We start from the raw sequence: 26,392 nt of genomic DNA, 5'->3' as shown, positions 1-26,392 counted from the left end.
TGATTCCTTCTCTTATTTTCTTCTCATTTCTCTCATGCTCTCTTTCTCTCTCTTTCGCTATCCTTATACACGACTCTCATCCCCACTCTCTTCCTTATTGCGATCCCGCGCGTGTCACCAGCTCTGTTACTCTCACTTGGTGATCGACCGACATACGAGTCACGTCTTTCCTCTATAGTATCTAACATATAACGCTATTTCTTCTCAACTGTTAGTCTCAAGAGGGCCGCTGATCCTTTCTAAGGACATTCGGAAACCACCTAGTGCTTATATGTGTAAGTCTATTCATAAATGCCTCCACCCTTGTAACTTAAAGAGGCCCGTGAGCATCCCGGAGCCCGGCCGGGACTCGACTGTTTCTAGTCTGGCAGCCCCACTGAGCCCCACCAGGGGTACCGTCACCCCACTCTTTCCAAACCAGCCGTCTTGAAACCCTGCTTGACTTGGCTTGTCTGATTATGACGCGCACAAGCCGCCCACGCGTATTATTTGGTCTTACCTTTGCCTTATTGCTGTAGTATTAAGCACGTTTTTACTTACCATTGTCAATATATCAAATATTATACATAGTTGTCTCTCTCCTCAACGTCTTTTACTCGCTGTCGATTTCTTTCTTTACGACTTTTCTAATTACTATAATGTAATTGTAATTGTTATACGACGAGGAGCCATACTGTTCGCGTAGTCTGGAGTTGCACGCGAGGCCATCTTACGCGGAATAGACTGTAATTAGCCAAGGGGAGTATAGTACGGTCGATTATCCATTACTTCTAGACTGCAATACACGCCACATGTTACGTTACACGCAGCTTAGCATAGACTTGTACTCTCTTAGTGAACTGCATTATTTACGCTTAATCGCTTATTCGATACATTCTTTTGCTTTTGAATCTTCAAGTCTACATCTGTTGCAGTTTTCCCATGGATATTCGTCTTGAGCTTTACTAGCTGATTGGATATAGCTGTATGTACACTTATCAATATACTAACTAGCTTGATAAAGATTGTTTGATTTCAATATACATATAGGTCTTAACAGCGAACTATAAGAGAAAGCGTCTTGTATTTCGATTCAGATCGAATCCGGATTGCTTTGTAATGATTATTACCCGTTATCTAATGTCATTAATCATTACAATCTTAAGTAAGGACTGGTCGTTAATGAGGGCCTGTATATGTATTCTGTGAAGTAAACTTTTTTTCGATTTATATCATTTTCAATCGTTTTCAATCGTTAGGCTCTTTTATATAGTCTCTAATTTCGCTGCTATAGTCAATTCCAGGTCCTGTTATTCTCTTCGAGTGGAATCTTGAATTCCAGCAACGTTCTCCATGGTCGATGCAATTCTTGCCTGGAACGAACGATCGCCAGTTGGAATGACCTCCTTTATTCAAATTTTATGCATTCCCGATATTCTGAAAATTCTTTTATTCGGAATATATTACAACCCTCTTAAATATATGATTCTTCTCTGAATTTTTATGCATTTTATTTCGATTATTATTCATTGACATACGACTCCTTTATTCTTATTGACCAATTAGTATAAACAAAGACGATCACCTCGCGAAGAGGCGTGGGTGTCGAGTGCTACTAATTAAGATAATGAAAATGAAAACTCCAAAAATGGAGAATTACCTCGATTTCGAAAAAAAGCTTTTCAATTTTACAATCTTACTATTTTTCTCTTCGAATAACAGCCAAGGAAATGTTTTGTCTGCAAGTGACGTTACTTACGTAACAGGGGAAAGATGAAGTTACGTTAAGACTTGGAATATATTATATAGCGTTTTTATTGAAATAATATAAAAATATCAATTTGTTACAGAAAATGTTTGTCTTTTTTCACCACTGATGAAAAAACTTGCAGAACATTCCGGAACTGTCTCGAAGAGCTTTTCGTATCTTGTACGCGCAGTATACATATGTCTACGTTGTTTCAGCCCTTGATACCCGTTACATTAGTCGAGCGTTCAAGAAGATGGAAATGCATACCAAGAGGAAAATTTCTCAACTTTCTTTCCTTTCTTTGTTTCCTTTGAAATGGTATTCTATTTTAGTTAGAGGCAGGACGATATATACTCACACCGTTGAAAACATAATATATACAGTGTGAAAACTTTAATACAGAGTCTAAGGAAAAGATATAACTTAATTCGTAGATACTATACCATAAATCTAGATTCCTGCAAAAGTTTCTTAAGATAAACTCTTAGTCCTCTTGAAGTAATTTATTGGCACAGACACGCAAGTACCGAGAATACGAAGCATTCTCGACATTTTTCCTCGAACAATGACGTGCTGCGCAGTGTTTATTGTAAGTGGATTAAGTGAGACCCAAAGTTCAACAGGTCAAGTAGAGATCGACGTTATCAGTACCACGGGAACAATGGTGACAAAGGATATTATCAATAGAAAAGAAACAAGGATCGCGTGAGTATGCATTACGTGTGAAAAGGTAAGAAAAATAAATTTACGTTGAACGTAAGTAAAGTAGCACGGAGCAAAGTTCACTCATCTTATCGGCAATAGTGCATCGTAGAGTACAAAGTTAAAATAATATTTTAAAAATGCATTAAAAATGAATCGACTTGAAATCATAAAAATAAAACGATTGGGTGTAAGAAAATTCTGTAAAAAAAAATTGTTCTAAAGTTGAAAAAAAAAAAATTGTTACGCTCTATCGATAAGTGGCTCCCGAAACGATATCAAGGCATTAAAAAAAACGTTATTACCTCACGACGATTCCAGCGCCATCTTATTTGTTTTGATAAAATTGTTTGGCATTTTTAAAAATATTAAAAATTTTCCGACAAAAATTTTGCTTTTAGCTTATACCTCCTTTGGGAATGATCGGACGCAGTCGTAATATTCCACGTCGTTATTCTTCATGCTCGAAGATATAAGAAAGCGTCTCGACGACTTCCGATGTTTTTCAGGACTGAAACGTCGTTTGATCTTTCGAGGAAAAAAATAACAATGAATAGGAATATCATATTATTTGCATAAAAGAATAAACCAATATGATATGTCCTTGCGAATAAAATCAATATAAATCATTGGTCGTTGTCTTTCGTTTTTATGATGCTATTTCCTATTACGATTTCAGGGACCCCATCTAGCCTGTGCTAAACTAAATAAATGTATTTATATTTTACACCCTGAATGGGGAATGGTAGATAATAGTGGGCTTATGCTTTTGCCACCATTTAACAAACAGACATAACGTTTCCAGTGCAAACCATCCCTTTGGAGTTATGAGGCTGGCGAATAATGTACCATAGGTTATCCAGGCACAGACGTATTTGAAATAGCACGCGGAAAATAAATCATCAGGATTTACTTTAATCTTTATTTTTCCACTCGCGTATGAATTACACAATATTCAGCCACGTTCAGGCGTGCCTTACGTATACCAGTAAGTAGTATAACTTTTAAATGTACTTTCAAAAAATACTCTGACAGTTCCAAGAAATTCGCTTAGCATCACACTTTTTTTACTTTCACAAAAAATATATTTGATCAGTATATTTTATTTAAATAAATAAAAAAAATGTACAATAAATTTGAATCCACATAATTTTCCAAAAAATTTGTATACAAAAACTAATGTTTCACTAAGACGGAACAAAAGGCGATCGCAATGTATTAACAAAATAATAATGACGACACTGACTATACATTTTCATGTGATTGAGATAGATAATTAATTTTTTTTTTATTTTTTGTAAGGAGTAGGATAATCTGTAAGGAGACTTCCGGTGGAGACCAGTGCGCCGGGTCCACCAAGAATTCCCCCCTTATTAGCAAACCACCCGTTACCACCAAGAAAACCAGCAGCGTCCAGACGGTCAGTGTAAAATCCAGGTTCGCTCAAGCCAACGAGATTTAACAAACCGGAAGTTGCTGCCAACTGTTTTGCATTCTGTGGATTGACAGCTGCCAAGTTCTTAAAAATTTCTTTAATTTGCCCCAGCCTGTCTTGCAAGAAGGCTTGCGGAGAGAATTGGATTTTTTGAAGCAGTGGCGTCAGGAACCAGGACGCAGGCGGTTGAGGTATCCGCGTTGTGGTTTCGACCAGTTCAATGTTATCCTGATTAACATTATCAGATTTCTGAGTTTCCACGTCCTTTGGCACTGTTATTAAATCGCTACCAGCCGCTATGGAATCTTTTGGATCATCCGGAGAATTTTTGTAGTCACTTTGGCTTCCATTCTCTATTTCATTTTCGGTTTCGTCTATCGATCTATCGATTGGCTTCGATTGTACGATCGTAACCTTAAAAAGTTAAGCATGCACTGTTTTATGTAAATTTTAAAAAATTCATTTTCATCCATAACCTCTGTATATAATTATTAGTGTATTTTGGTGACGCTGCACTTACCAGTAGTAGCACGAATAGAGCGCTTGATTTCATTTTACACTTTAATACAATTGTCACGACGAACCTCACAATTTTTAAGGCGCTTCTAAATCGGCCGATCGCCAACGACAGCGAATATATAGGATTTCTCGAGCATAATCGCATAAGGGTACCCACATGGCTATCCATAATATTCATATCTTTTCAAATAGACGCATTCCCATTAAGCCACCCAAGTCGCTACTGATTATTGCTAAACGTACATTGGCTCACCAGGAAACAAGAAGAAATTACAAAACACGGTTACCCTTACCATAAATGATCTGTTACAAAAAAAAAAAAAAAGAAAGAAAATGAAAAACACGAAAACCATTTTCGTCAATATTTATCGCAATATCATATAAATTATCAATTGTCTTTCTCTCAATTATATTAAAATACCATTTTACCTCTTTTTCCTTTTCTATACCTAACATATACATATTTGAAACACTGAAAAAAAAACAATTTATCGAATCTTCATGAACCTAATTTTCTTCATTTATAAGCGTACCTAAAATACAATCATCCGTGTAAGAAAATTCCACGAGTAATATTGAATGAGGTATACGCAAAATTCCAGAATTCACTTAAAAACCGGTCGGCATATTTTTGATTAAGTTTATATATATAATAATATACAAAGGGGAGTTGTCGGCCGTTAATAAGCATCGGCTTACCAACTCGCCTTGAAGTTTTAAAACACTCAGGAATATATCCAGTCTCTTGCAGCTAAGTTCAGATCCCTTTTTGTCTCAAGGATAAGTGTCCAAGTAGAGATATCCAAGATTTGACTAATAAGCAAATTAAAGGTTTAAAATTCAGCCCTCAATTATACTCGATTAGGAATAGTAATAATAATTCCCATAATTCCTCATTAATAAATAATTAAATTACATCCGATGCCAAGTTCACGTCAGTTCCAAGAATTCAAAATGCATGACGTTCATTTCAATCATAATCACCTCATAGTCGCGAGACGTACACGCAATGTTTCTTACATGCATATATTTTCATACATATCTTATACGCATATTATTTCTTGACGTCACCATTTTTTATCAATCACTCATTCGATTAATCGTAATACCTATCGACCGATCGACTCTCGTGCCGTGTTTGACGCACGTGTGAAATTTTCTTGGAACGAGCGTGGAATACGAAATTTTTTGTAACATTCTTTAAGACCCAGATTGCATACACTTAATTCGTGCACTGTTCTACTATACGTACATTGATACCTGTACAGGTCGTTTCACACGTGACGATTCTTTCCTAATTTTGTAATCTATACGCATATGTACCTTCGTTTGAAAAAATATATGGTTTTTTTTTTATAATTTGGAATTTTTAAAAAATTACTTTTGTCTATCAATCAATACTTAATATATATATTATTAATTATATTGGACAACATATTTGTAATATTTTATTTTATCTGTATGCATGCCGAACGCAGTGTCTGTACGTTGGCATCATAAATGCGTGTAGGTATACGTGGAGGACATCTACGAGAGGGTCTTTCATATATACATATATATAGGTGTGCGATGCGAGGACGACCTGAAACCGTTATAAACTTTTCAAGACCAGTCTCGATCCACCAGCCGTTGGACAAAGCTTGAAACAGAAGATGTTCCAGTGCAAATACAGAAAGAGAATATGAAATTATCATAGAATATCATATTTGGATATTTGCAGACTTTAAATATATACAACATACATATATCTGTTTGTACAAAAAAAGAAAAAAGGAAATTAGTGAATTTGAAAAAATATATATTAAAAAATGTATACACACGGAATTTTCTTTGCTATATTATTACTCACAGGGGTAAGTTTGACTTTACTTAATTTTCATCAATCGATCTAAATACGACAGCTGATTAGATCGTAGCGGCGTATCTGTTGCCTGACTAATTAAATCTGTATTAATTAACTTTTCATGAATATGATAATCAGTGCTTGTCTTACTAATTACGTAAATGCGACTAGTATGCTAATAAATTAATAGAATTTATATACGTCCTTAAGGAATCTCTTGCGTTAATCATCCAAACGGATTGATCGAATGACGAAGGACCGTGCGACGGGATAATCGTGATATGAAAAAGTATAACAATAATATACACGTGCATCATTATCCAATTGACGTCACAATACTAGTTCATATTGCATAGTTTTGTGAGTTGGCAAATATAATACCATTTTCATATACAATTCACATGCAACGTATACGTGGATCCGTGATATATAAAAAAATACATATTAAAATATAACAGTCGCGTTAGCTTGGATTTATACCCATGGGTTATTATTCCTTGGTTTAGTTAGGAATTTACATTTCTGATTTCCCCAAAGGATACAAATACGTAGAACTGGAACACATAACATTTCACTTGTAAAATGCATTAAACTTTTTTACTAGTAGGACTACATACATGTATGAACTCTCTCTCTCTCTATATATATATATATTCGTATTCTATAGAGTATATATTTGGTATAGATATATCTGCGTATGTCAGCTAATCGATTCGGTTCCATCATTCAAGGTGAGTCCTCCTTTATATCCGCGCCACAAATATCTGATTCGAATTCAGTAGTGTGGGCACCCAGTTACATACATATATATATAAACTAGAATGCTACTAAGAGATACTTGGTGAGGATATTAAAAAAAGGAAAGTAAAATGGAATGTTAAATACAAAAAAGCAGTACTGAAATACTTTGTATTCGTGTATAGTGGTTATGGCGTTAATGAGGTTGAATATTAATTAGTTTAGGAACGTTCGTTCAGTCCTTGTCAAACTTAGATAGGAAGAGGAGTGTCAAAGTAGAGCGACACAGAACAAGATTTATGAAGCGATAAGTCATATACACTGTGTCATTTATATTAAAAAATTTACGAAATAAATAGTTTACTTAGAGGCGATTTTCTAATTGATTTTGTAATAAATTCGTGAATTAATTTTTTATAGTAACGCGACACTTGTTCCAGGTCAGAGCCAGTGTCGTGAGGAAACCACCGGCATTTACCAAACCTGTATTTTCGGACTCTTATCTTCCAGCCTCGATGCAGGTAGAGTATAGCTGTTTCAAGTAGTTAAATAATTATTAAAATTTTTGTTATTATTTTCTTCTTCCGCAGGTTATATTTCATACTGTTGAGCAACTGAAGAGACTTCAGATAGAGGAGACGCAGGGAAGCAATTCTTCAATTCCGACTACCAGTCCTCATCCGCCAGGTCAACATCAGCCATTGTCGACGACAATGGAGACGATGATCGAGTCGTCGACTATCATGACGATGACTATGACAACGAATTCAATGCCTTTGTCTTCAATGGTTGAGACGAGTATCAGTCACGTGGAGATACCGGAAGTAAATGAAGAGAATGTCGAAATGAATTACGCTACTCCTGAAGTGAACCAAGAAGTGGCTGAAGTCCCTCATGGAACCACTGAGTCAAATTATGAACAGCCGGAGGTTGATCGGCAGACCGGAAACGAAAGTAGCGCCACCACAGTGGAGAATGACAAGAAGAAGAAACCCAGTATCCAAAGCGTCGTGGAAGAGATCTACGGTATAGTAAATCCCTCTGCTTCTCTGATCTCTGAAGAGGGTAATCAAGAATCGATTCAGTCAAAACATTCAAGTCCTACAAAATCCGTTGAGGAAATTGAAAGTCTCGAAGAAGAGGATGACGAGACAAGGTATACTAATACGGTACTTGAATATGAGTGTTTAAGGGAAATGTATTAGAGTAAAAAAAATATATAATTTCCGGTTACAGATTTACCTTGCTGGGTGAAAAAGTCGTGCAAGTACCAAGACCCAGCTTAGCTGGTTACTTGAGACGGGCCAAAATTCCACCCAGGGCGTCACTTCAGCAACTGGCGACGCTGTACGACGCGTTGAGTAAAGACGCCAGAAAGCAGGGTTTTGCTAAATTTTCAGGATACTCAAACGACGTTCTTGAGACTCTGGTATCTTCTGCAGGTGGTGGGGTCGGTCCTCAGTTAAAAACTTTGCTGGAAAAAACAGTCACAAAGAATGAGTTGACTAGGGAAGATTCCAAAGCGAGGACTAACCTTGTACTTAAGGAGTTGGAAGATTCTGGTAGTGTCCTTTCCACGGACCTGAGACGTCTTGTACCGCTACGTTTTATTCCTTGAGAAAAAATGCGACTCGGACACTATACTCCAAAAATTTTAAGACTGCTTTCATATTATAACATGTATGGATGAACTGCCATAATGCAAAAAAAAAAGTACGTTCATTTTTTAAATAAAAAATAGTTTCATTAACTTAATTTTTCTTTGATTATATAATATTCCGCAGTCCTACTTACCATAACAATTCATTGTATTTAAACTGGCTAACAGCCCGTGCACGTCAGTTAATTAAACCTGAACGTAGCACGCGATTTGATGCGATCCGCCATTTGATCACATGCGACTGACACACCAGTAGAATAATAATTGTCCTGATTACTGCAACTGCCGATTATATTGTCAAAGACGAAGCAACATCGTTCTGCGTACTTAAAAAATATTCCTCGAATTGCAGGCTTAACTTTTTTACCTTTGTATAGCGTATAGCGAATGATCATTGTCCAGGCGGCACCCTTTGTGAATGACTAAGGTACTCTGGGTTTTTTTTTTCGTTCTGAAAAATCAGGATATTAGTCATGAGCTCTGTACGTGTTTAATACATATCGATAAAACAATTCACGGGGCGAGACTGTGTAAATAATATAATTTTATATCGAAGAAGAATTCAATTTACTGTGGTTGTATCCGATACACAGGATTTCTGACTGCACAGTTATAATATTTGAGTAACATTCTATTGGCAATTTTTTTGAAGGTCTCTGACCCATTATGAAATACAGGGACGAAGATTAATATTGTTTATAGGTGGAGTGAAGTGTGTTGGCAAGTCGGCAAGTCGTCAAGTACGTGCAAAGCATTTAAAATACATTAGGCAATTCGCAGGGAGTGATTTGGTCGGTTACAATGGCGCAGGAGGGAAATTTCAATTGCATACAATAGGGTTTCTATGACAATGCTTTAATTCAGCAATGTCTACGTCGCTGAAGTACACATTGGTATAAATCGGTTTTGAAATTGAAGGAGCCTTCAGTTGTATGTACAAACTATCGAGAGGAAATTCGTACAAGATCAGTAGTCACTTCGACAATTCATATAGTGAATTTTACAGTGAATTTGCGTGTCGCATTTGTTAAAAATACCATTAAACATGAAAGGATACATTGGATATTTGGTTCTTTGCGTAAGTATTCCTTTTTTTCTCTGGTACCATTTATCACTCGATTAAGTATACGTATCAGTCACACGTGATATTTAAAATATATAGAAACTTACATTTTGTTTCGAATCTTATTAGATTTTCCTGGCGAAAGTGCAATGTAAGCCGCAGATCACGAAACTATTTCCCGTTAAGGAGTTGGCAGCGTTTCACGAAAGAACGAATGAAGTGAATCCTCTGGATAAATTACTTGGAAAATTACGTGCAACCTACAACTTCGTTTTTCATAAACCGGAAGATACAAGTAACGTAGAAAAGATTCTGTCCAGGGATCCATCAGATCCAGACGTGGAAGCCTTGAAGAAGATATGGGCGAACGTGGCGCCGACTGTGGCAAATAGTAGTACTAAGAATAAAAATGCAGACGATAGATCGTATGATGTATCTGAAGAATCTAAGAAAAATTCACTGTCAACCGACGAAAAAGCTTCCGCTGTTGAAACCAGCACTTCTACCGCTTCTAAGGACGATTGGCTCGATGATATAGAAGCGCCAAAACAACTGGATCAATTAGAGTTGACAGCAGACTCTGACGATGACAGTTCTGTAGAATCTGTCACTCCACATTCAACACTGCATATTCCTGTGACGGTCGGTCGCCATCTTCTTGAATGGCTTGGCTCACTTTTGGGACTTACCTATGGGGCCTATGCGAAATTGGCTTTGGCCATTAAAAATACATGAGTCTCCTTCTACAAAATAAAAGTATTACAATGTAATAGTGTTTCTTTAAATTTAATTAACTTTGAATCGAAATATTCTATAAATTGTATAGCAACGGTATACGTATTCTGTAGAATTGTATGAATAATATGTAATTTGATGTAAATGAGGAAGACAAATAATACAAGTATAAAAAGATTGACTTTGACTACGTTTATTTTATTCAAAAATATTTCCGTCTGAAAAATACATGAGTCATTTTTCATCTTCATCTTTTGGCAATTAGTATATCATACATGTAACAATGGCTTGTTGAGTAATCGGTACCGTTTCGTGAAATGCAAAAAATGCTCATTCGCAAAACTCACTTAATCTAATCAATCGCTTAAAAAAAGACAAGGTGGTACAAATATCTTGTTTATAAAAATATAAAATGATTAATGGCGTTAAAGGACAATCGCCGATTGAGTAAGTGAATTATAATTGATCAAACGATTAAAATACTGAGATTTACATACAAGTAAAGTCTTTGGTTCTATTATCATTCGGTATGACTTGGGACCTAGACTAAAAAAATTAAATAGGTAGATCCTTTGTCATATATCTATTTACAAAATTTCAACGGACAATTCGACGTCGTTTACGACTTCCGGCAGTTTTATCGTCCACGTTACTCGTACAAAAGTCTTTGTATAATGGCGCGTGCAAATGAAAGCTTAATCGAATCATAAAAAAACTTGTAATGGCCAAACCCTATGCATACAGACTATTTGGTTTGACTTATTAACACTAAACATACCGACCATTTTTGATAAATGTATTATTGGCTTTAAAAGGGTCAAATGACCCGTCGATGGTACTTTTAGTGTTAAATTCTGTCAGAATATTCAATCATGCGTTCTTATTCATCTATTGGCATAAGTACTTGGCATTTTATCAGTGGAGTAGTGCCGAGTTTTATTAAGAATCAGAAAGAGAGAATCATTATTGAGAAAATATTGTCTGTGTTATGTAGTGTTGAAATTTCCAGGGAAAAACTGACAATAAAAGTCTTACAAAAACAAAGACATGAAATTAATTCGATGCATAATCGAAATAAAAATGGTTCGTTGATAACAAAACAAAAAAGAAAAGAGTAAAGAAACGTCTGCACTAGTGAGCATCATGGTAATATCGTAAGCAATGGAGTATTTCGTATAATTATTTGGTAAAAATATTCAAATTTAATATCATTATGGAAGAGACTATCAGATGCAACATGATAAAGTCATGGTTAATCACAATGAAAATGTTACTCGCTTTGCAATCAATGTAATGCAAATATTAGCATTGTGACTGTAGACTAGATTCATTCGAAAACTATTTCATTTAAAGCTAGTCTTATGATCTTATAATATAGTAATTTGTGGCCAAGGAGCAGTCATTGACTGATACGAGTCAAGATAATTCTTATTGTATAGCGAGATTGTAAATATGCTTTAAGCGTATTTAGGCTCTTTGATTCGTTTATCACACGGGTACCTGTGCGACTGTTTCCTGTTTTTACTAATGCCAGAATACGCTTGGAGCAGCTTTACGAAAACGTCCATTGTTCGCTGTTACCCGGGGAAGCCGGGAATTCCCGAATATGCAGGAATACTTGACGTAGAAGACAAAATAATAATACATCCCTCAAGAAACACCGCGAACTTGTCATGTCGCGAATTTTGCTAAGGCATCGTTCACGGTGCGTTTGCACTATTTAAGGCTGGCAGCCATTTTTCTAATCCTCATACTAGCAATATTCATTGCTTCATTTGGAAGAATTCGCTTCTACATCGATTTTCCTAATCTCTAATTATTCTACACCTCTGTTTTCTTGGCCATGTAAACTGCTTCTTTTGGTACTGCGGCAGTTTATTTTATTTTCAAAGTATTAGAAATCTAGACCGTCTCTTGCGCCTTGGCATATAAATGCGTGTTTTTCAAGAGTGACCATAAAGCAGTTTTGAGATAGAGGCAGGATTATGTATTTTCATTTTAATGAAAATATGAAAATTTAATAGATTAGCAAATCTATGCATTTAATGTTGTTTACACCTGTCAACTGTTAGCTTCATCGAAAGTAAAAATACATGATCGAACCCCAGGATAAAAGTAAACGAAAAGAAAGAAATATCCGAATATTTTGGATAAATACAAATATTCGCACGAGTATCATCAATCACTGTCAGATTATTGCTTTGGAAACTTGCGTGAAAAATCTAATTTAAAACTAAGATGGCATTAAATATCTTGTATTCTGTGGCAGAATTTCGTTCATGTTAACTGCTTGTTGTTGTAGCATTACGCCCTCTCTAAGAGCTTGTTCTTTGAATGCTGAGAATGTCTGAAGTAGATTCGGATCCTTCTGAAGGCTTTGGATATGCTGTAGAAAACTGTATTCCTGCTTAACGAAGTTACCATCCTTTGTAATGAAGTTCATCTCCTGTTTGATACCTGGGGATGCCGTATCTATACTCTTCTCCAGAATGTCTTTGTTCTCTCCAAAGACGTTGTCTTTCTTGGCTTTACTTTTACGAATACCCAAATGTGTTTGGGTATGTTTGTTTAAATGATCCTTACGCGAAAATGCCTTTTGGCAAACACTGCACGAGAAATTTTTATCTCCAGAATGAATCACATAATGTCTTGTTAAATGTTCATTACGTTTAAATGCTTTTTGACACACGGGACATTTGAATGGTCGTTCGTCCGAATGACCACGCATATGTTGATCCAAATGTTCTTTTCTTTTTAGCATAGCGCCACACTCTTTGCATTGATATTTCCTTTCCTGAAAATAAAAAACGTATGTTTTTAATCTTTTAGAGAAAATATATCAGAAATTTGTATCGGTATCAACTATTGTAGTTGTAATTTACCTGTATATGTCCCTGGATATGTTGTTCGATGTCAGATTTCTCAGCAAACGCTAGGTTACACTCAGGACAACAGTATAGAGTAGAACCATCTAAGGCAACTGTAATTTTAATCTCACCAGTTTTCGCCCTGAATTTCATTTTTCGTTCTGTTTTCGGGGAATCCGTTTGTATTTGCTGTTCAACTTTGATAGGATGTACTTGTGTATTATTGTCTATAGGATTATCTTGCTGGCTTTCAATATGCAGATTCATTTCATTGGGATTTATTCCCATTATCATGTGTTCCGCACTCATGAAATGATTTCCATTTTGTTGTACCTGAGTCGTTCTAAGGACCGGTACAGTAGGGATGTTTAGTATACTTTGCGCTTGTTCAACTTTCTGCTCTTCATCCTTTTCTTTTTTTATTTGAGTTTGATCAGACTGTATTTTAATCAACTGTTGCAGTGTTAGAGGAAGTGATGTTGCTTGTAATTTTTGAAAATATTCAGCCATTGATACACTTTGTTGCTGAAATTGAATTTGAGAGTCCTGTTGTATTTTAATGATTATTTATTATTAATTTCATACAATTTTTAAATTTCAAATGACTAGTACGTTACACAGCATCCCTTACCGCATTAGAGTTTCCAGCATCAGCTTCATTATTAACTTCAGATTCATGTTTGACAGCATTCATTTCAGTTTGTGATGTCGTTGGCAAGTACATATTGGGTATAATTCTTACGGGTAATGTATTTGGCTGCATACTGAGCAAAGTTGCACTGTTCTGACTATAATTTGGAATGTTTATAGCTTGAATACCCTGTTTTTCACAGAGTTGCATTAAGGTATTTGCATCGGGCCATGCTAATATTGTTCCAGGATATTTACTAGATGGATTAACCTGTACAAAGAACATTCTATTTTATAAACTAAAGTAAATTTTTGTTTCAACGTACTGCATAATCTTAAATTAACTGCAATATGCTTTACATCTCAAAATATTCCTTGTTTATGGATTTAGAAATGAAGTAACAAAATATCTTACCAGAATCTGTTGCTTTGATTGATTCGAGCCTGGTGCAGTGGTATAAATTGCAGTTTGTAAAGCATCCAATTGCGTTGCACTACTACTTGTGAATCCAGCATTTGACACGGAATTTGATCGTGAAGTAATTTCCGAAAATTGGGGAAGACCGCCCTGAATGGGATTATCATTGGCAAAGTTCATTTTCCGTAGGGAATCTCAAATATAAAAGGAAGTCTGCACGCTTGCAAGTATCAGCGTTTATAACCTTAATCGAACGCTACTATATGTACTATAAAACACTCCCGTTAATGTCACAATGTCCAAATCGCAATTACGCCTATCATATTCACATTTTTACACGTTAGCTTAGGAGAACCGTGTGCAAAACATGCACCGGGATAAAATATGGACAATTTAATTAAATTAAAATCACTCTAACCGTCGGGGCATCGTAACGTACGCCAAGCTTTGAGCGTCTTTCCAACATGGCCGCGATAAAGTACTGTTAAGGTACTCAACACATTCAACATAACAGCTGCATTTTTTACAGGGTAATAAAACAGCAATTGTGTTTAAACGTTTAATTATTTTGAATCAATTATGGTAATAAGTCAATTTGCTTAACGCGTACGAAGGCAATCAAAGGTATATGAAGGTGTACAATAAAATAATATAGAAAAATGTGATAAGTGTATTGGCAAGCCTGCAGCTTTTTTTTTGTTTACCTCTGATGGTTGTCAAATATACATTAGTTTGCTTCACAGGTAAAGTATTTCATTGTAGATACAATTTTAGATTAAATAATGATTAATACGCATCAAGTCTTATATTCTCCGTAAACTAATTAAACTTAAACAGTGTGTTACAATTTTTCGTACTGTTTGTCGAATATCGAGATTACGGACAGTGAGGTTATACTCTTACATTTTCCATTCTTTAAGTAATTCTGAATGGAATGGACTAAAACAAAGATATAGAATGCAATAATTTTATTTTTAGTATCCATCTATGCCACTGATACATGTTGCTAGTGCCTTATAAATATAATATTAATTCAGTGGAATATTTGGTGACCTTAGCAGTGATTATTGCACATCCGGTTTATTAGAGCGTACATTGTTCAATTTGCATTGGATCTTCATCTGAGTTTTCAAAATGTTAGACTCGTTGACGAGACGCGTTCCATTTGATGACTTGACAGATACCCCAATTTTGCAATGACTGTTTTTAGTTTTTAATCCAGCAGATCAACCAATAGGAAATTGAAACCGTCTTCGTCTATGTCCTATTACTTTACGGAACGTATAGAAAGCTTGCGTAAAAAAAGTCGTGATCTATTAGCGAACGTAAAAGAAAATTCACGGAAAGTTGAGAGTAAACTAAAATTATTACATTTACAAAATTTGTAAGTTTCTAATAAGTATACGCATTAATTATACTATTCTTTGTAGAATTTTTTAATCATCATACACAAAACAAATATATGAATATTATACATACGTAAATTACCATATAATTATTACAACGTAGAAGATCGATTAAAGTACAAATTTCATTTCAGATCATCGCGGGGAAATTTGAATAAGCAATACCAGGTTGCTGAGGGAAATTCAGAATTCTGGAGATTGAGGAACGACTCGAGCGGGGTTAGTGGAGCTCTCTGCCCTGAATACTTTCGTTCATCACCAAAGAATAAATCTCGATCAGCTCCTGACATGACATCAATCGGCCGTATTTTGATAACGTCCTCGAAAACACATCCGAAATTAACCCTGGTGAGAAAATCTGTTAAAGAATGTTACTGTTATCCGGAAACAAGACGGATACAGTGTCGTTCAAACAGAACCAAGTACAAGCCGTGTCCGCAGTGCAACTACTGTAGAAATCATTTCGACATCGTTACCGAAGGTTCCCAAGAAGAGGAATTACCTATTTCAAAAAGTCATACTGTCTGCTCAAACCGCGATGAACTGGAAGTGTCTGTAGCGCGAAATAAAATTGAAAATGGTGTAAAAAAAGTAAGCACCTCTGATGAGAAAGATGGTGCACAGACACCGCTAAGCACAGAGACGCTTAGAAAGGTACAAAAAATCACTTATAGCCCCAGATCACAATTTTTGCGCAACGTGCAAAGTAAAATCTCTTCCCTGCATAATTCATTTAGGAGTGCATCAGAACCTGTTTCTGTATTAGCATTAAACAGACACACATCGAAAATGAGTCAGGATGTTAACATGACGCAATCGCCAAAGCGTATAAACTGCAAAGAATTTACTAAAACTGACGACGAGGACCCTGAAACAGAACACGCGAAGTGTGTGTCACGTAGACCCGTGAAGAAGGACGTAGCAGTTAATGACAGTTGCACTTGTACGAACAAGGATATGCAAATTCCCTCGGAGAAGTCTTTGAAGACAAAGTCATTAATGCGCAGGACGGTAATGTCTAAGAAACCGGAACAGCAGTTTCAGAAAATGCAACTGAAGTCATCACCAAGGAACAGAATCGTTCGCTTAACTCAAAACGACCGCAATTCTGCTTGCTGCGTACATGCAAAGTGTCGCGTCCATGATGATCAGGATGGAAAATATGAAAATTGCAAAGAATATTGCAAGCAGATGAACTGGTCTTTAAAGAGGACTAATTCAAATTATGGAAATGATAATGACCGTGAAAATAATGATGATCTTAAAGACGTAAAGGATCTTCACAAATTTCGCGAACAAAACTACTTCGATACTCATGGTTCCAGTCATACTCTACTCTCATCAGGATCCTCAAGATCTTCTGGATCTCTTAGACAGTACCAATTAAATGACAGACTCTTTCCAGAGCCTGTAAGAAATATTCATAGAGATGATTTAGTAGTAAGCATACCACCATGTGGCACCAAACAAAGAAAACGCGTTCATTATTTTCCAAGATATATTGTCAGGCAAGAGAAGAATTCGTGCGACACAAATTATAAGAAAAGACGCTGTCAAAGTTGTCCGTTGACAGGTCATGCTATAGATCTGGGAATTTTAAAGGTGTCCCATCCGCCAAATAGTTTGGCGCTCAAATATCAAAAAGGAGTTCCATAACTGGCACTTATATTATAGCTTAATTATCTATTTCTAATGATATTTATACCGGCTATCGAAAAAAACATCCAATACTGGATTGTCTATTGTATTTTAGGCATTGCTATCACCTTACTTTAATAACAACTATTATCATGTCATACCAGTTTAATGACACCAATTGAAAAATCATGATTTGTACACACTCAATTATATAATTATTGCGAAATGATCTAATGAAATTTAATGCACTTCGTATGAGTACGCGTTATTCATTAAGTTATCATGACTGTGCATTACATTTTGACATTTTACATTGGCACAAATTTTATAAATAATATAGCATTTTAATAATATCAACCTGTTACTAGTCCTAGTAATGTATTTACAATTTGAACTGACGTGTATTTTATGTCTCAATCAGTTTTTATGTCCCACTAGAAAAATACTTGTTATTCAAATGAAAAACAACCGCTCGGCTACGCCCGCTATAGGTAACTAAATTCCCGAAGTTTTTCTCCGAAGCCATAGGTCACATCATCAACATACTTTTTACTTACACGTTTACTTTACGTTTACATTACGTTTTACTTACATACTTTTTTTCGCCCTAAGGACAAGGTCCTTTGTCTGATTGAATTTTCAACTTCTTTCTGAGTGGTCACTGGAATAAAAAAGTAACGGCAGGAATATATAATTAGTAAGAAATAATATAATTTTTTTCCATTTTGAAATGGTAATTAAAGTAAACGTATACATAATAAATATTCCTGTGATACGTATAAACATAGTAATGCATAATATAATGACAATATAAGCAAACCTGTTAATGTTAAAAAAAATATTTTAATTATACAAAAGAAAACGGCTCGCACGAACCATCCACTTAATAGTTAATGTGTGAATGTTTTTCATTACTTAGTATTACAGAATCAATCTGTATGCTTAATGAGTAAGGTTAAATGAAGACTTATAGTGTCACCTCAAGATGATATTACTATTCAAGATGTATTTATTGCTTCTGCAAAAACATGAAGGGCGATGCATTATCCAATATAGTGTTTATTATATTGAACATCAATTCAAAAATATGAAAAGTCAATTATATAAAATCATTTCCTTTCAGTCCTGACTTTTATACAATGTAGCAATATCAGTAATGGACGTGAGTATTTATGATCAGCCAGTAATTATTATCTAATAAATTACCCAATGGTGGAAAGCAATGAAGAACTTGGAAATTTTCCAAGACTTCTTTATTATCACGTTTCCATCTCAACGAGTCTATTTGGCTTATAGGTCGATTTCTAAACGTTGGGAGAAGGTCAATTGCGAAGAAAAGTCGATTGGACGTCTTTTTCACATTCTCGGTCTACGTGACTCGGTACTCCTATTCGATCAAGGTTGAAATTTATGAGTGGTTTATGAATTTGTCACATTCGGCTTATATCGAAAAATTCTAATGCTACTCATCAGACACTCAATGAAAATCAAATAAAAAAAAAAACAAAAAGTATTTTGTCATTCATTCTTTTCTGTCACATTTTTTACTGAAATTCCCAGAATATACTTGACAATTCATTGCACGTTTATGCGAATTTTCTAATATCTACATTGTCGTCCTATGCAACTCTTTCATGCGTTGCGAATTATTTTTTCTTTTTTGGCAATAATTTCCGACCCCCCCTCACTCGAGTGCCCTATGAATTTTTCATGCACCACCACAGTATACGTAATGTTCCTTGGGCTTTTTCATTTATCTCAGAAACGATTTATATTCCTTAAATTTGAAAAGCATCCTCGTGCCCATGTGCACGTACCAATGATAGTAGAAAGACAAAATTTGGCCAGCATTCCCTTTTATTTTTTCAATTTATTTTCTTTACTTCACTTTTATATCTTCTCTTTCTCCCTATCTCTTTTCTCTCTCTTGCCAAAGTCCTTGTTCATGAATCTTTCATGAGCCTCTACAATGATTTTTCTCATTTCCTTTTTTCAAGTCTCTCCAGACTGACGTCATGCACAGTAGATTCACATATTCTTGCATCTTATTTTTCCTTTACGAATCGATGCACTCTGAACGCAGTAATAATGCAGGCGGCTAAAAAAATGTTGAACTACATTTTTTATCTAGACAACCACATTATTTATTTTTTGTAATTATATACCGTGGCATTTGATATTTTGTCAATTCATTTTCCGGACTGTAGGTATACAACGTATATATTATTTTTTAGGTTAACTGTAACAGAAACCTTTTGATCATTGAACGTTGCGCGATTTACATTTTTTGTTTATTGCTAGACTATAATAAATTGTTAGTTTCGATAGAAGAGTTTTCAAAAATAAATATAGTATAGCCTATGGGGTGGCTGTCATTTCCATAATGCGATCGCAATAGATGAAAACAACTTGACAATGACGAAAGATAATTTTCTATTGACAGCTAATTGGAAAACATGACAGGGTATGCTACGTACGTAGTACTGTAATATATATAAATATATTTTTTTAAAAGATTATTACCCGTCATCGTTGTTGTCCATGACCCACAAATTTTATTACTGTAATCTACGAATTTCTGACATATTCCAGAATCGCATTAAATTTGTGAATGCCATGAAAACGCTCTCGCTACGACATCATTAAATCAATTGACGAATGCAAACGACTTTAAATTTCGTAGAATCATCGTAACGACCTCATCGTCTGTCTTATAACTTTTGCTCGAGTCTATCTACTTTATCATCGGTTAATGGAATAAATCGATGGTTTTGTTTAAGAAGCACTTATTTTTTATTATGAAAAGATTATCGATTTATAAATGCAAAAATGTTCTTTTGTCTGTAAAATCCAATAAGTGGTCTGTGAGTATCTTTGGTATTTGAATAATAACGTAAATAGGTAAATATTGTATCTCTGCATACGGAAAATAATTTACTATGCTATCAGAATACGAACACGTTGTTCTACATGTGAGAAACACGTTTTGTCGTGGAAAGGCCTGTAGAGGTATTCTGGAAAAATACAGCAGTATTAATAACTGATACTAATTTACTATAAAAATAGTATAACCTCCCGAAAAAGAAGAAATCACGCAAAACTTCTAGTTGCATTAATTAACTGAGTAGAAGGGGCATTGGTTTTTGAATTTCTTAAACACGCATACCAAATAAATTATATCGATAATAATAGTGGAAAATTTATGGGTTCACGGAACAAATATTTGCTACAATTCTGATGAATCTAACTAGAGATCAATCTATGATATATATATATATATATATACACACTACCTTAAATACGTTAAACCATTTTTTAAATGATTGTTCAGATTTTTTTTAAGCTGGAAAAAAATTATTTTTTTATTGTATAATAATTTGTGAGACTTCAATTTAACTAGGAGAATTTTGAATTGGTTGTATAAATGAGAATTGCTATCGCCTTTCTAGGAATGGTAACGCACTTATCCGCGAAATCTACGAGTGGATAGTAACGGTGGTCGCCGTGACGCATCGCAAAACCTGCAATTAGGGATACGTATTTGCTTTTTTGTTATATGCAAACGTTGTGTTGTGAAATGGGCGAGATTTGATGATTTTTGCGTGAGATGTTCTGTCGCGCATGATACAAGGAGAACATGGTGGGGCATCGCGACTTGTTTAAATAGACAGGATAATTGCCGGTGTCTTTCAGTTCTGCTTTCAGTCTACATTCACCGCTCTTAAGGGTATCTTCGGGTGGAAATTCAACGCGAAGCAAATATTTTTCAATTTTCAATATGAAGTCTATAGTTGCATTGCTTTTCGGAGTACTCGCACTTGCGAGCTCGATAGAACTTCGTAAGTGTAACTAAAATTTATATTGCATTACGTGCGGTTGTTAGAATTTTTTTTAGTGATATTTTTTCTGAAATTGTTTCTGTATTCTGTGTTTCGTTTATATATAATACTTTTGCAAGCTCAATATAACTTCTTAAGTGCATCAGAAATTATATGGCAACTATTGCTTATCGTTAGTGATATATTTTAGTTAAAAAATGAGAGCTCGAGTGTCACGTAATGGAATTCTGGGACTTGCAACACTCTCTTTTTCATTCATGTCCCCGTACGACATTTTAATTTCATCGTAATGCCACTCTTGACTAGGTCATGGATCATGACGCTGCGTTATACTAAAAAAATTAATACTATTCAATTTTTGCTGATTATTTACTCACTTTGACGCAATTAGTGAAAGCGAGTTCTGAACTCGAGTACGTTAGTTGTAGTACTTTGACCATTTCTGTCAAAACCTTAGTAACGTAATCGTATACAAATACGGTATTAATTATCATTTTCTAATTACAGCCAGTACATTTCAAACGTGCCACAAGTCCGATCCACAGTACAGCGCATGCCTGGACCGCGCTGTATCCAATGCAGTAACTTCCTTGGGATCAGGTTAGTGAAAAATATTAAGGTTGAAGAGACCTCGGAATCCTTTGAATTTTTCTCATTCATTGCATTTGGATCTACATGCTGTACGAATGTATATGATAAGTTTCCTCCAGAGCTACGAGTTTTCTTACTCACTCACTCGCTCAGCTACCTCATATAATTTATAGAGGTTCTCCTTGACTCGTATGTGCGGATGCCCTTTCGCTCTAGGTAGCACGTGTAAAAAAAAACTTTCCGCCTTTCATTCTCCAAATGTGTAGACAACACGTACTTGGTGTGCACTTGTTTGACGTGCATCTTGCAATGTGTAGAAAAGCGAATAACAATTTTTTTTTTCCTTTTTCATTGATGTAGGTCTGAAGAGCTTCAAGATTCTACCGATCGAACCGCTGGCAGTGAACAGCGTAAAAATTGGCGAAAGTAAAGGTCCTGTCTCACTGAAACAGGAATATAAAAATATCAAATTGCATGGTTTAACAAGGAACCTACGAGTATATAATTACAAGTGCGTTTTAGCGGGAGATTTATAAGTGCTCATTGTGTAAACCGCTTTTTACAATTCTTTTTAATACATTTATGTTTCAGTATTGATTGGAATACGATGATCTTAACTTCCGATTCATATAATCCACAAGTCGATTTTGTTGCTGATTATAAAGTGAATGGACAAGTTTTGGTATTGCCAATTAGAGGATCTGGACATTCTAACATTACTATGCGTAAGTGGGTCTTTGATAGTTGTAATAAGTAAAAAATGACTTACTGATTTCTTCATTTCCCGTTTCCTTTGCAGTGGATCTCAATGCCAAGAACACTATCTATTGTGAGAAGTATGAGAAGGATGGCGAAACCTACGTGAGAGTTAAGAAATATGATATTAAATTTAATCCCAGAAAGGTGATCTTACAATTCGACAATCTTTTCGAAGGTGACACGGTTCTAGGTAAAATTTATTCTCTTTGTTATTTTCATAATACTCCGGATATATAATAATTTAAACGTTGTATGTAACATTGAAATATTTTTATTTTCTGTTTTTAGGAGAACAGATGAACAAATTTATTAATGAGAACTCAGACTTACTTTTCAAAGAACTTCAAGCTCCCTACGAAGAAACCTTTGGACTGGTCTTTACAAAAATCAGTAACGACATATTCAGTAGAATCCCCATGGAAAAGATATTCCCTGCCTGAGATGAATTGTTATGCGGCTTCTGCGAAGCTTTGTATTATTTTTTGCAAAAATTCGTAAAGTGAAATAAACTGCGTTTTTCTTGTTTTTATACAATTAATTGTGTGTCACACTTCGACTTCTTTGAAACTGATACCTTACCTCCCAGCATGCTTCACGGTGATGAGTTTAAAATCGGTTTTCCTGTAAGATTTGAAAAAGGCTCTCTAAATGCTCAAATATATTCTATAAACTATCTAGAACAAGAGATTGTAATATAGATTATATTTTTACAATTGTGCAGCTGATTACGTATAGTTACGAGAATTAAATATACGTAAAGAATCGACAGTTGCTTTGAAGAATTCATACTGACGTCACTACATTGAGAAAAACTTTGATTACAAATGGCCGCCCTGTGTTGAGATGTCAAAAACGTGATAGAATTTAATCGTGACACATGAACGTAGTTTTTGTGGACTTTTTAGTATTGGTCATATCGCTAAATATATATATTTTTAATACCTATTTAGGGTGACGATAGACGAAACAATCATTTTTTTCAATCTTTCACAAAAGTGCAATGGCTTACAGTACTTTTTTGTATGATATACTTGGTAAAGTTTCACAAATTGTAGGACCTGACAAAGCAGAGATACAGTTCGTTTTACATGAAAATGTCGAAACAGCTTTACTGAAGAAAGATCGGTTTTATCATAATGGCAGAAGACTCACTGAAAATGAACCTTTTGAAAAATATATTAAATGTGGTCTACAGGTACTGTTGAAGACTCATATTGTTATATTTTGGATAATGATATAAGTGTTACTATATTGTTTCTCAGGTTAAGTTTTCATGTCATATTTTTGATTCTACACCCAAAAATGCTTACGGATGGTATGTCACTATATGCTGGCGACATAAGACTGAGTCTGAGACACAAATTCAGATGTGTACAGGAATGACAAACGTTTTGGGTGAAGTTACTAAATTAAAAAAACGTCATGGAACACTTACCATGGAAGATAATGCTGGTAGAGAGCGTAAGGTGCATTTTTTAGCCAGCAAATTTTATGTTCGTGGCAAAAGGTTTCCTGGATCCAAAGTTTTATCTAGTGAATTGAGTCTCGATGATAAAGTTTTCTTCGATGCTATACCATGCATGCCAGAAGAAAATGAGGAAAATTGTGAATGGTTTGCCACATGTGTATTTAAGGGACAAAGGCCTCAATGCAAAGATGATGAAAAATTGAATGACAACATCCTGGGAAATTTAGTAAGAAATTCAAATTCTGAGTTATTTATAAGTGAATCGCCTATTGTGTTATGGTTAAAGTTTTTATCAAATTTTGCAAAGGTTCCACAAACAAGTTCTGATCGCATCATGAAATCAGGTGCATGTTTAGCAGAAATAGTTAAACTTGTATGTATTCCTATTATTTTCATATTTTTATTTATTTGTATTATTCTCAGTATTTTGATGGATCATATTCCTATTTTTTTGTTACAGTACATCAATGATCCACGTAATGTATTTGTAAGTGGTGCAGGAGTTGTATTAGATATTTTTAACGATGACTACGGCATTATACTGGGTGAATTTCAACGTAATCTCTGCGAAACAATTGTGTTCCATCGCCGGAATGCATTTCTTTTCAAAATGAGTTTGGCTCATTCGAAACTTGGTGAAACGTTCATGGAAGGTAATAAGATTTGATGTATAGCTTATTTATTATTAATAAATACTAACCGATTTACGTTGATTAGTCAGAGGTGCTTACCCTGAAGTTTAGAAGTGAATTAATAATAAATGGCAAGGATTAGATATAATATGGGTCAATAGTGTTGCTCCACAGTAAACAAGCTTTTATTTTTGCCTTGACATGGACAAACATTTCAAAAGTGCGTGTACTCAGAATTTCGTAATTTTTTTTGACGTGCGAAATATTCACATTTACTATTCAGTAATCTGAATTTTGTAGTCACTATTGCAACATAACAACTATTCTCTGTTGATAGTGAAGCTAAACTAATAAATTTTGCCAATTTTATCTTCTGTTCGTAGGTTATCGAAAGTAGGTACAATAATTCTTGCAAGATCTACTTTATCGACCGACTGTCTCTCATCGAATTATCAGTATCTGGATAATTTTGTTCCAGGAGATCGACTCAAGTTTATCGCAGTAAGAGCTCCAATAAATTTCATTACCGACTGGATCGCAATTCAAGTTTCTGTTTTTTGCCCGGAAAATATGAATAATCTGAGCGATGATGAGAATTCACCGGTTAAACAAGAAATAACTGAATAAAGAACCGTTTCATAAAAAAAACTACATACTAAAGGAAACTACTTGCAGATCCAAGATCAAAACACTTATAGTTACTATGATATTGTAATTCAATATGTATAATTAAAAGAAAATATTTTTTTTATCGAACAGTATCTTTAACTGTTACTGAACCAAACCTTTCTAATATTTTTCGAAATCTCTGGGATCTGAAATATGACTATTCAAGTATTCTTTATGGAATACCTGAGACATAGAATTTTTATAATTATTATATTCCTCAAAGAGAAATTCTAACACTGCTGATACATAACTGTTACATTGTTTTTGCCGAGTACTACATTGAAATGTCTGAAAATGTTGAGAAAAAAGTTTTAGCCTGATCATGACTCAAACAAGATATCCCAGAGTATCCATTTCCAGAATTTTCAAATCCTCTTTCTATTATTTCTCGAAATTCCACACAACCAATTTATAAAATACGTTGTTGCCATCTCCAGGAGCAGGAGCTTACTCCACGTGTATCAAAAGATCATGCCACTTCGTTACTGTAGTTTATCGAGGAATTGCGTACGTAAGATTTAGAAAAAAGCAAAAGACTTCAATGAATCCCACCGGATTATGATACGACATACAGCATGGAAACGAGGAATGTTCTAATCTGTCATATCTCTAAGCTCTGACCTCGTTACCGAGGAAATTCCTTAATGAACAAAACTTTTCCGGCATTAGATCCTCCAAAGAAATAAAGCCGTCAAGCAGGAAAAAGAAGACAGACGAAGAAACTAAGATTTTTATATCGTCCCTCACATCGACTTGGATCTTTACGGCGATCGGGCTTTATCCGTCCAGCAAATTAAGCAATTCGGATGCCAGACTCGAATGCAACACTCCGTCGATTCTTTTCTTCCTTGCCGTCAACTTTTCTCATCTTGTACACTCGCCCATCAACATTGCATATACATATGTCTCTTTGGGGTCCATGCCTTTTCTCAACCATCATATATTCGTCCCACTAGTATTGTATATTTTTAGCGAGACAAGTTTTTGCCCTCAGCTCCATTTCAGGGCCCGATAGTCTCGTTTCGCCTTTAGTATTTCGTCCGATTCACAA

At 35.0% G+C, this 26,392-nt stretch overlaps 7 protein-coding genes and 1 long non-coding RNA gene across 20 annotated transcripts; 5 read left to right on the top strand and 3 right to left on the bottom strand.

Annotated features, from left to right (window-relative positions):
• The first annotated feature begins 137 nt into the window (after window positions 1-137).
• On the top strand, window positions 138-8,679 carry LOC107266652. Of its 7 annotated transcripts, none has more exons than XM_025083997.1 (4): window positions 138-275; window positions 7,387-7,487; window positions 7,557-8,122; window positions 8,203-8,679. In XM_025083997.1, the coding sequence occupies exons 1-4, from the start codon at window positions 272-274 to the stop codon at window positions 8,582-8,584; spliced, it is 1,053 nt and encodes a 350-aa protein (XP_024939765.1). In that variant the 5' UTR covers window positions 138-271; the 3' UTR covers window positions 8,585-8,679. The 7 variants fall into 7 exon arrangements, with proteins under 7 accessions (XP_024939765.1, XP_015592832.1, XP_024939767.1 ...); XM_015737346.2 differs by having other exon boundaries at window positions 142-275; window positions 7,407-7,487; XM_025083999.1 differs by lacking the exon at window positions 138-275 and adding an exon at window positions 296-964 and having other exon boundaries at window positions 7,407-7,487.
• Window positions 3,268-4,668, bottom strand: LOC107266656. Its single transcript, XM_015737351.2, has 2 exons — window positions 4,387-4,668; window positions 3,268-4,280 (listed from the first exon to the last, which is right to left on the bottom strand). Exons 1-2 carry the CDS (start codon window positions 4,561-4,563, stop codon window positions 3,720-3,722), a joined length of 738 nt encoding a protein of 245 aa, XP_015592837.1. The 5' UTR covers window positions 4,564-4,668; the 3' UTR covers window positions 3,268-3,719.
• LOC107266660 lies at window positions 7,714-9,912 on the bottom strand. Its single transcript, XR_001537464.2, has 5 exons — window positions 9,797-9,912; window positions 8,761-9,077; window positions 8,501-8,657; window positions 8,209-8,440; window positions 7,714-8,022 (listed from the first exon to the last, which is right to left on the bottom strand). It is a non-coding gene; the product is annotated as an uncharacterized LOC107266660 (long non-coding RNA).
• LOC107266659 lies at window positions 8,838-10,602 on the top strand. Of its 2 annotated transcripts, XM_015737354.2 has the most exons (3): window positions 8,838-9,053; window positions 9,329-9,704; window positions 9,819-10,602. In XM_015737354.2, exons 2-3 carry the CDS (start codon window positions 9,672-9,674, stop codon window positions 10,422-10,424), a joined length of 639 nt encoding a protein of 212 aa, XP_015592840.1. In that variant the 5' UTR covers window positions 8,838-9,053; window positions 9,329-9,671; the 3' UTR covers window positions 10,425-10,602. The 2 variants fall into 2 exon arrangements, with proteins under 2 accessions (XP_015592840.1, XP_024939768.1); XM_025084000.1 differs by lacking the exon at window positions 8,838-9,053 and having other exon boundaries at window positions 9,106-9,704.
• Window positions 10,602-14,546, bottom strand: LOC107266648 (zinc finger protein 860). Of its 2 annotated transcripts, none has more exons than XM_015737340.2 (4): window positions 14,337-14,546; window positions 13,923-14,192; window positions 13,307-13,837; window positions 10,602-13,218 (listed from the first exon to the last, which is right to left on the bottom strand). In XM_015737340.2, exons 1-4 carry the CDS (start codon window positions 14,517-14,519, stop codon window positions 12,658-12,660), a joined length of 1,545 nt encoding a protein of 514 aa, XP_015592826.1. In that variant the 5' UTR covers window positions 14,520-14,546; the 3' UTR covers window positions 10,602-12,657. The 2 variants fall into 2 exon arrangements, with proteins under 2 accessions (XP_015592826.1, XP_015592827.1); XM_015737341.2 differs by having other exon boundaries at window positions 13,307-13,816.
• A 261-nt stretch (window positions 14,547-14,807) lies between these two features.
• On the top strand, window positions 14,808-18,896 carry LOC107266653. Of its 3 annotated transcripts, none has more exons than XM_025083994.1 (2): window positions 14,808-14,869; window positions 15,880-18,896. In XM_025083994.1, exon 2 carries the CDS (start codon window positions 16,034-16,036, stop codon window positions 17,399-17,401), a length of 1,368 nt encoding a protein of 455 aa, XP_024939762.1. In that variant the 5' UTR covers window positions 14,808-14,869; window positions 15,880-16,033; the 3' UTR covers window positions 17,402-18,896. The 3 variants fall into 3 exon arrangements, with proteins under 3 accessions (XP_024939762.1, XP_015592834.2, XP_024939761.1); XM_015737348.2 differs by lacking the exon at window positions 14,808-14,869 and adding an exon at window positions 14,944-15,082; XM_025083993.1 differs by lacking the exon at window positions 14,808-14,869 and adding an exon at window positions 15,115-15,723.
• Window positions 18,897-21,063: 2,167 nt separating this feature from the next.
• Window positions 21,064-23,110, top strand: LOC107266645 (protein takeout). The gene is made up of 6 exons (XM_015737332.2): window positions 21,064-21,222; window positions 21,730-21,822; window positions 22,174-22,324; window positions 22,405-22,538; window positions 22,613-22,762; window positions 22,861-23,110. The coding sequence occupies exons 1-6, from the start codon at window positions 21,162-21,164 to the stop codon at window positions 23,010-23,012; spliced, it is 741 nt and encodes a 246-aa protein (XP_015592818.1). The 5' UTR covers window positions 21,064-21,161; the 3' UTR covers window positions 23,013-23,110.
• A 182-nt stretch (window positions 23,111-23,292) lies between these two features.
• Window positions 23,293-25,430, top strand: LOC107266644. 3 transcript variants are annotated; one of them, XM_015737331.2, is made up of 6 exons: window positions 23,293-23,767; window positions 23,835-24,266; window positions 24,348-24,413; window positions 24,501-24,693; window positions 25,056-25,065; window positions 25,151-25,428. In XM_015737331.2, exons 1-6 carry the CDS (start codon window positions 23,573-23,575, stop codon window positions 25,248-25,250), a joined length of 996 nt encoding a protein of 331 aa, XP_015592817.1. In that variant the 5' UTR covers window positions 23,293-23,572; the 3' UTR covers window positions 25,251-25,428. The 3 variants fall into 3 exon arrangements, with proteins under 3 accessions (XP_015592817.1, XP_015592816.1, XP_024939758.1); XM_015737330.2 differs by lacking the exon at window positions 25,056-25,065 and having other exon boundaries at window positions 23,346-23,767; window positions 25,151-25,430; XM_025083990.1 differs by lacking the exon at window positions 25,056-25,065 and having other exon boundaries at window positions 23,346-23,767; window positions 25,129-25,256.
• The last annotated feature ends 962 nt before the right edge of the window (window positions 25,431-26,392 follow it).

Source organism: Cephus cinctus, unplaced genomic scaffold (genome assembly GCF_000341935.2).
Source record: "Cephus cinctus unplaced genomic scaffold, Ccin1 Ccin1_scaffold0330, whole genome shotgun sequence".
In the NCBI taxonomy this organism is placed as follows: domain Eukaryota; kingdom Metazoa; phylum Arthropoda; class Insecta; order Hymenoptera; family Cephidae; genus Cephus; species Cephus cinctus.
This window is presented reverse-complemented; position numbering and strand designations above follow the sequence as displayed.

Bases quoted from the DNA above. Each gene is read 5' to 3' on its own strand.
- LOC107266656 (XM_015737351.2), bottom strand. From the start codon at position 4,563: ATGAATATTATGGATAGCCATGTGGGTACCCTTATGCGATTATGCTCG. The intron at 4,281-4,386 runs GTAAGTGCAGCG...TAACTTTTTAAG, and splicing joins CTCTATTCGTGCTACTACTG to GTTACGATCGTACAATCGAA.
- LOC107266652 (XM_015737344.2), top strand. From the start codon at position 6,846: ATGTATGAACTCTCTCTCTCTCTATATATATATATATTCGTATTCTAT. The intron at 7,488-7,556 runs GTAGAGTATAGC...CTTCTTCCGCAG, and splicing joins ATCTTCCAGCCTCGATGCAG to GTTATATTTCATACTGTTGA. The intron at 8,123-8,202 runs GTATACTAATAC...TTCCGGTTACAG, and splicing joins GAAGAGGATGACGAGACAAG to ATTTACCTTGCTGGGTGAAA.
- LOC107266659 (XM_015737354.2), top strand. From the start codon at position 9,672: ATGAAAGGATACATTGGATATTTGGTTCTTTGC. The intron at 9,705-9,818 runs GTAAGTATTCCT...GAATCTTATTAG, and splicing joins TTGGATATTTGGTTCTTTGC to ATTTTCCTGGCGAAAGTGCA.
- LOC107266648 (XM_015737340.2), bottom strand. From the start codon at position 14,519: ATGAACTTTGCCAATGATAATCCCATTCAGGGCGGTCTTCCCCAATTT. The intron at 13,838-13,922 runs GTAAGGGATGCT...AAAATACAACAG, and splicing joins ATGCTGGAAACTCTAATGCG to GACTCTCAAATTCAATTTCA. The intron at 13,219-13,306 runs GTAAATTACAAC...TTTTATTTTCAG, and splicing joins ATATCCAGGGACATATACAG to GAAAGGAAATATCAATGCAA.
- LOC107266653 (XM_025083993.1), top strand. From the start codon at position 15,599: ATGTCCTATTACTTTACGGAACGTATAGAAAGCTTGCGTAAAAAAAGT. The intron at 15,724-15,879 runs GTAAGTTTCTAA...ATTTCATTTCAG, and splicing joins TTATTACATTTACAAAATTT to ATCATCGCGGGGAAATTTGA.
- LOC107266645 (XM_015737332.2), top strand. From the start codon at position 21,162: ATGAAGTCTATAGTTGCATTGCTTTTCGGAGTACTCGCACTTGCGAGC. The intron at 22,539-22,612 runs GTAAGTGGGTCT...TTTCCTTTGCAG, and splicing joins ACATTCTAACATTACTATGC to TGGATCTCAATGCCAAGAAC. The intron at 22,763-22,860 runs GTAAAATTTATT...TTCTGTTTTTAG, and splicing joins CGAAGGTGACACGGTTCTAG to GAGAACAGATGAACAAATTT.
- LOC107266644 (XM_015737330.2), top strand. From the start codon at position 23,573: ATGGCTTACAGTACTTTTTTGTATGATATACTTGGTAAAGTTTCACAA. The intron at 23,768-23,834 runs GTACTGTTGAAG...ATTGTTTCTCAG, and splicing joins ATATTAAATGTGGTCTACAG to GTTAAGTTTTCATGTCATAT. The intron at 24,414-24,500 runs GTATGTATTCCT...TTTTTGTTACAG, and splicing joins TAGCAGAAATAGTTAAACTT to TACATCAATGATCCACGTAA.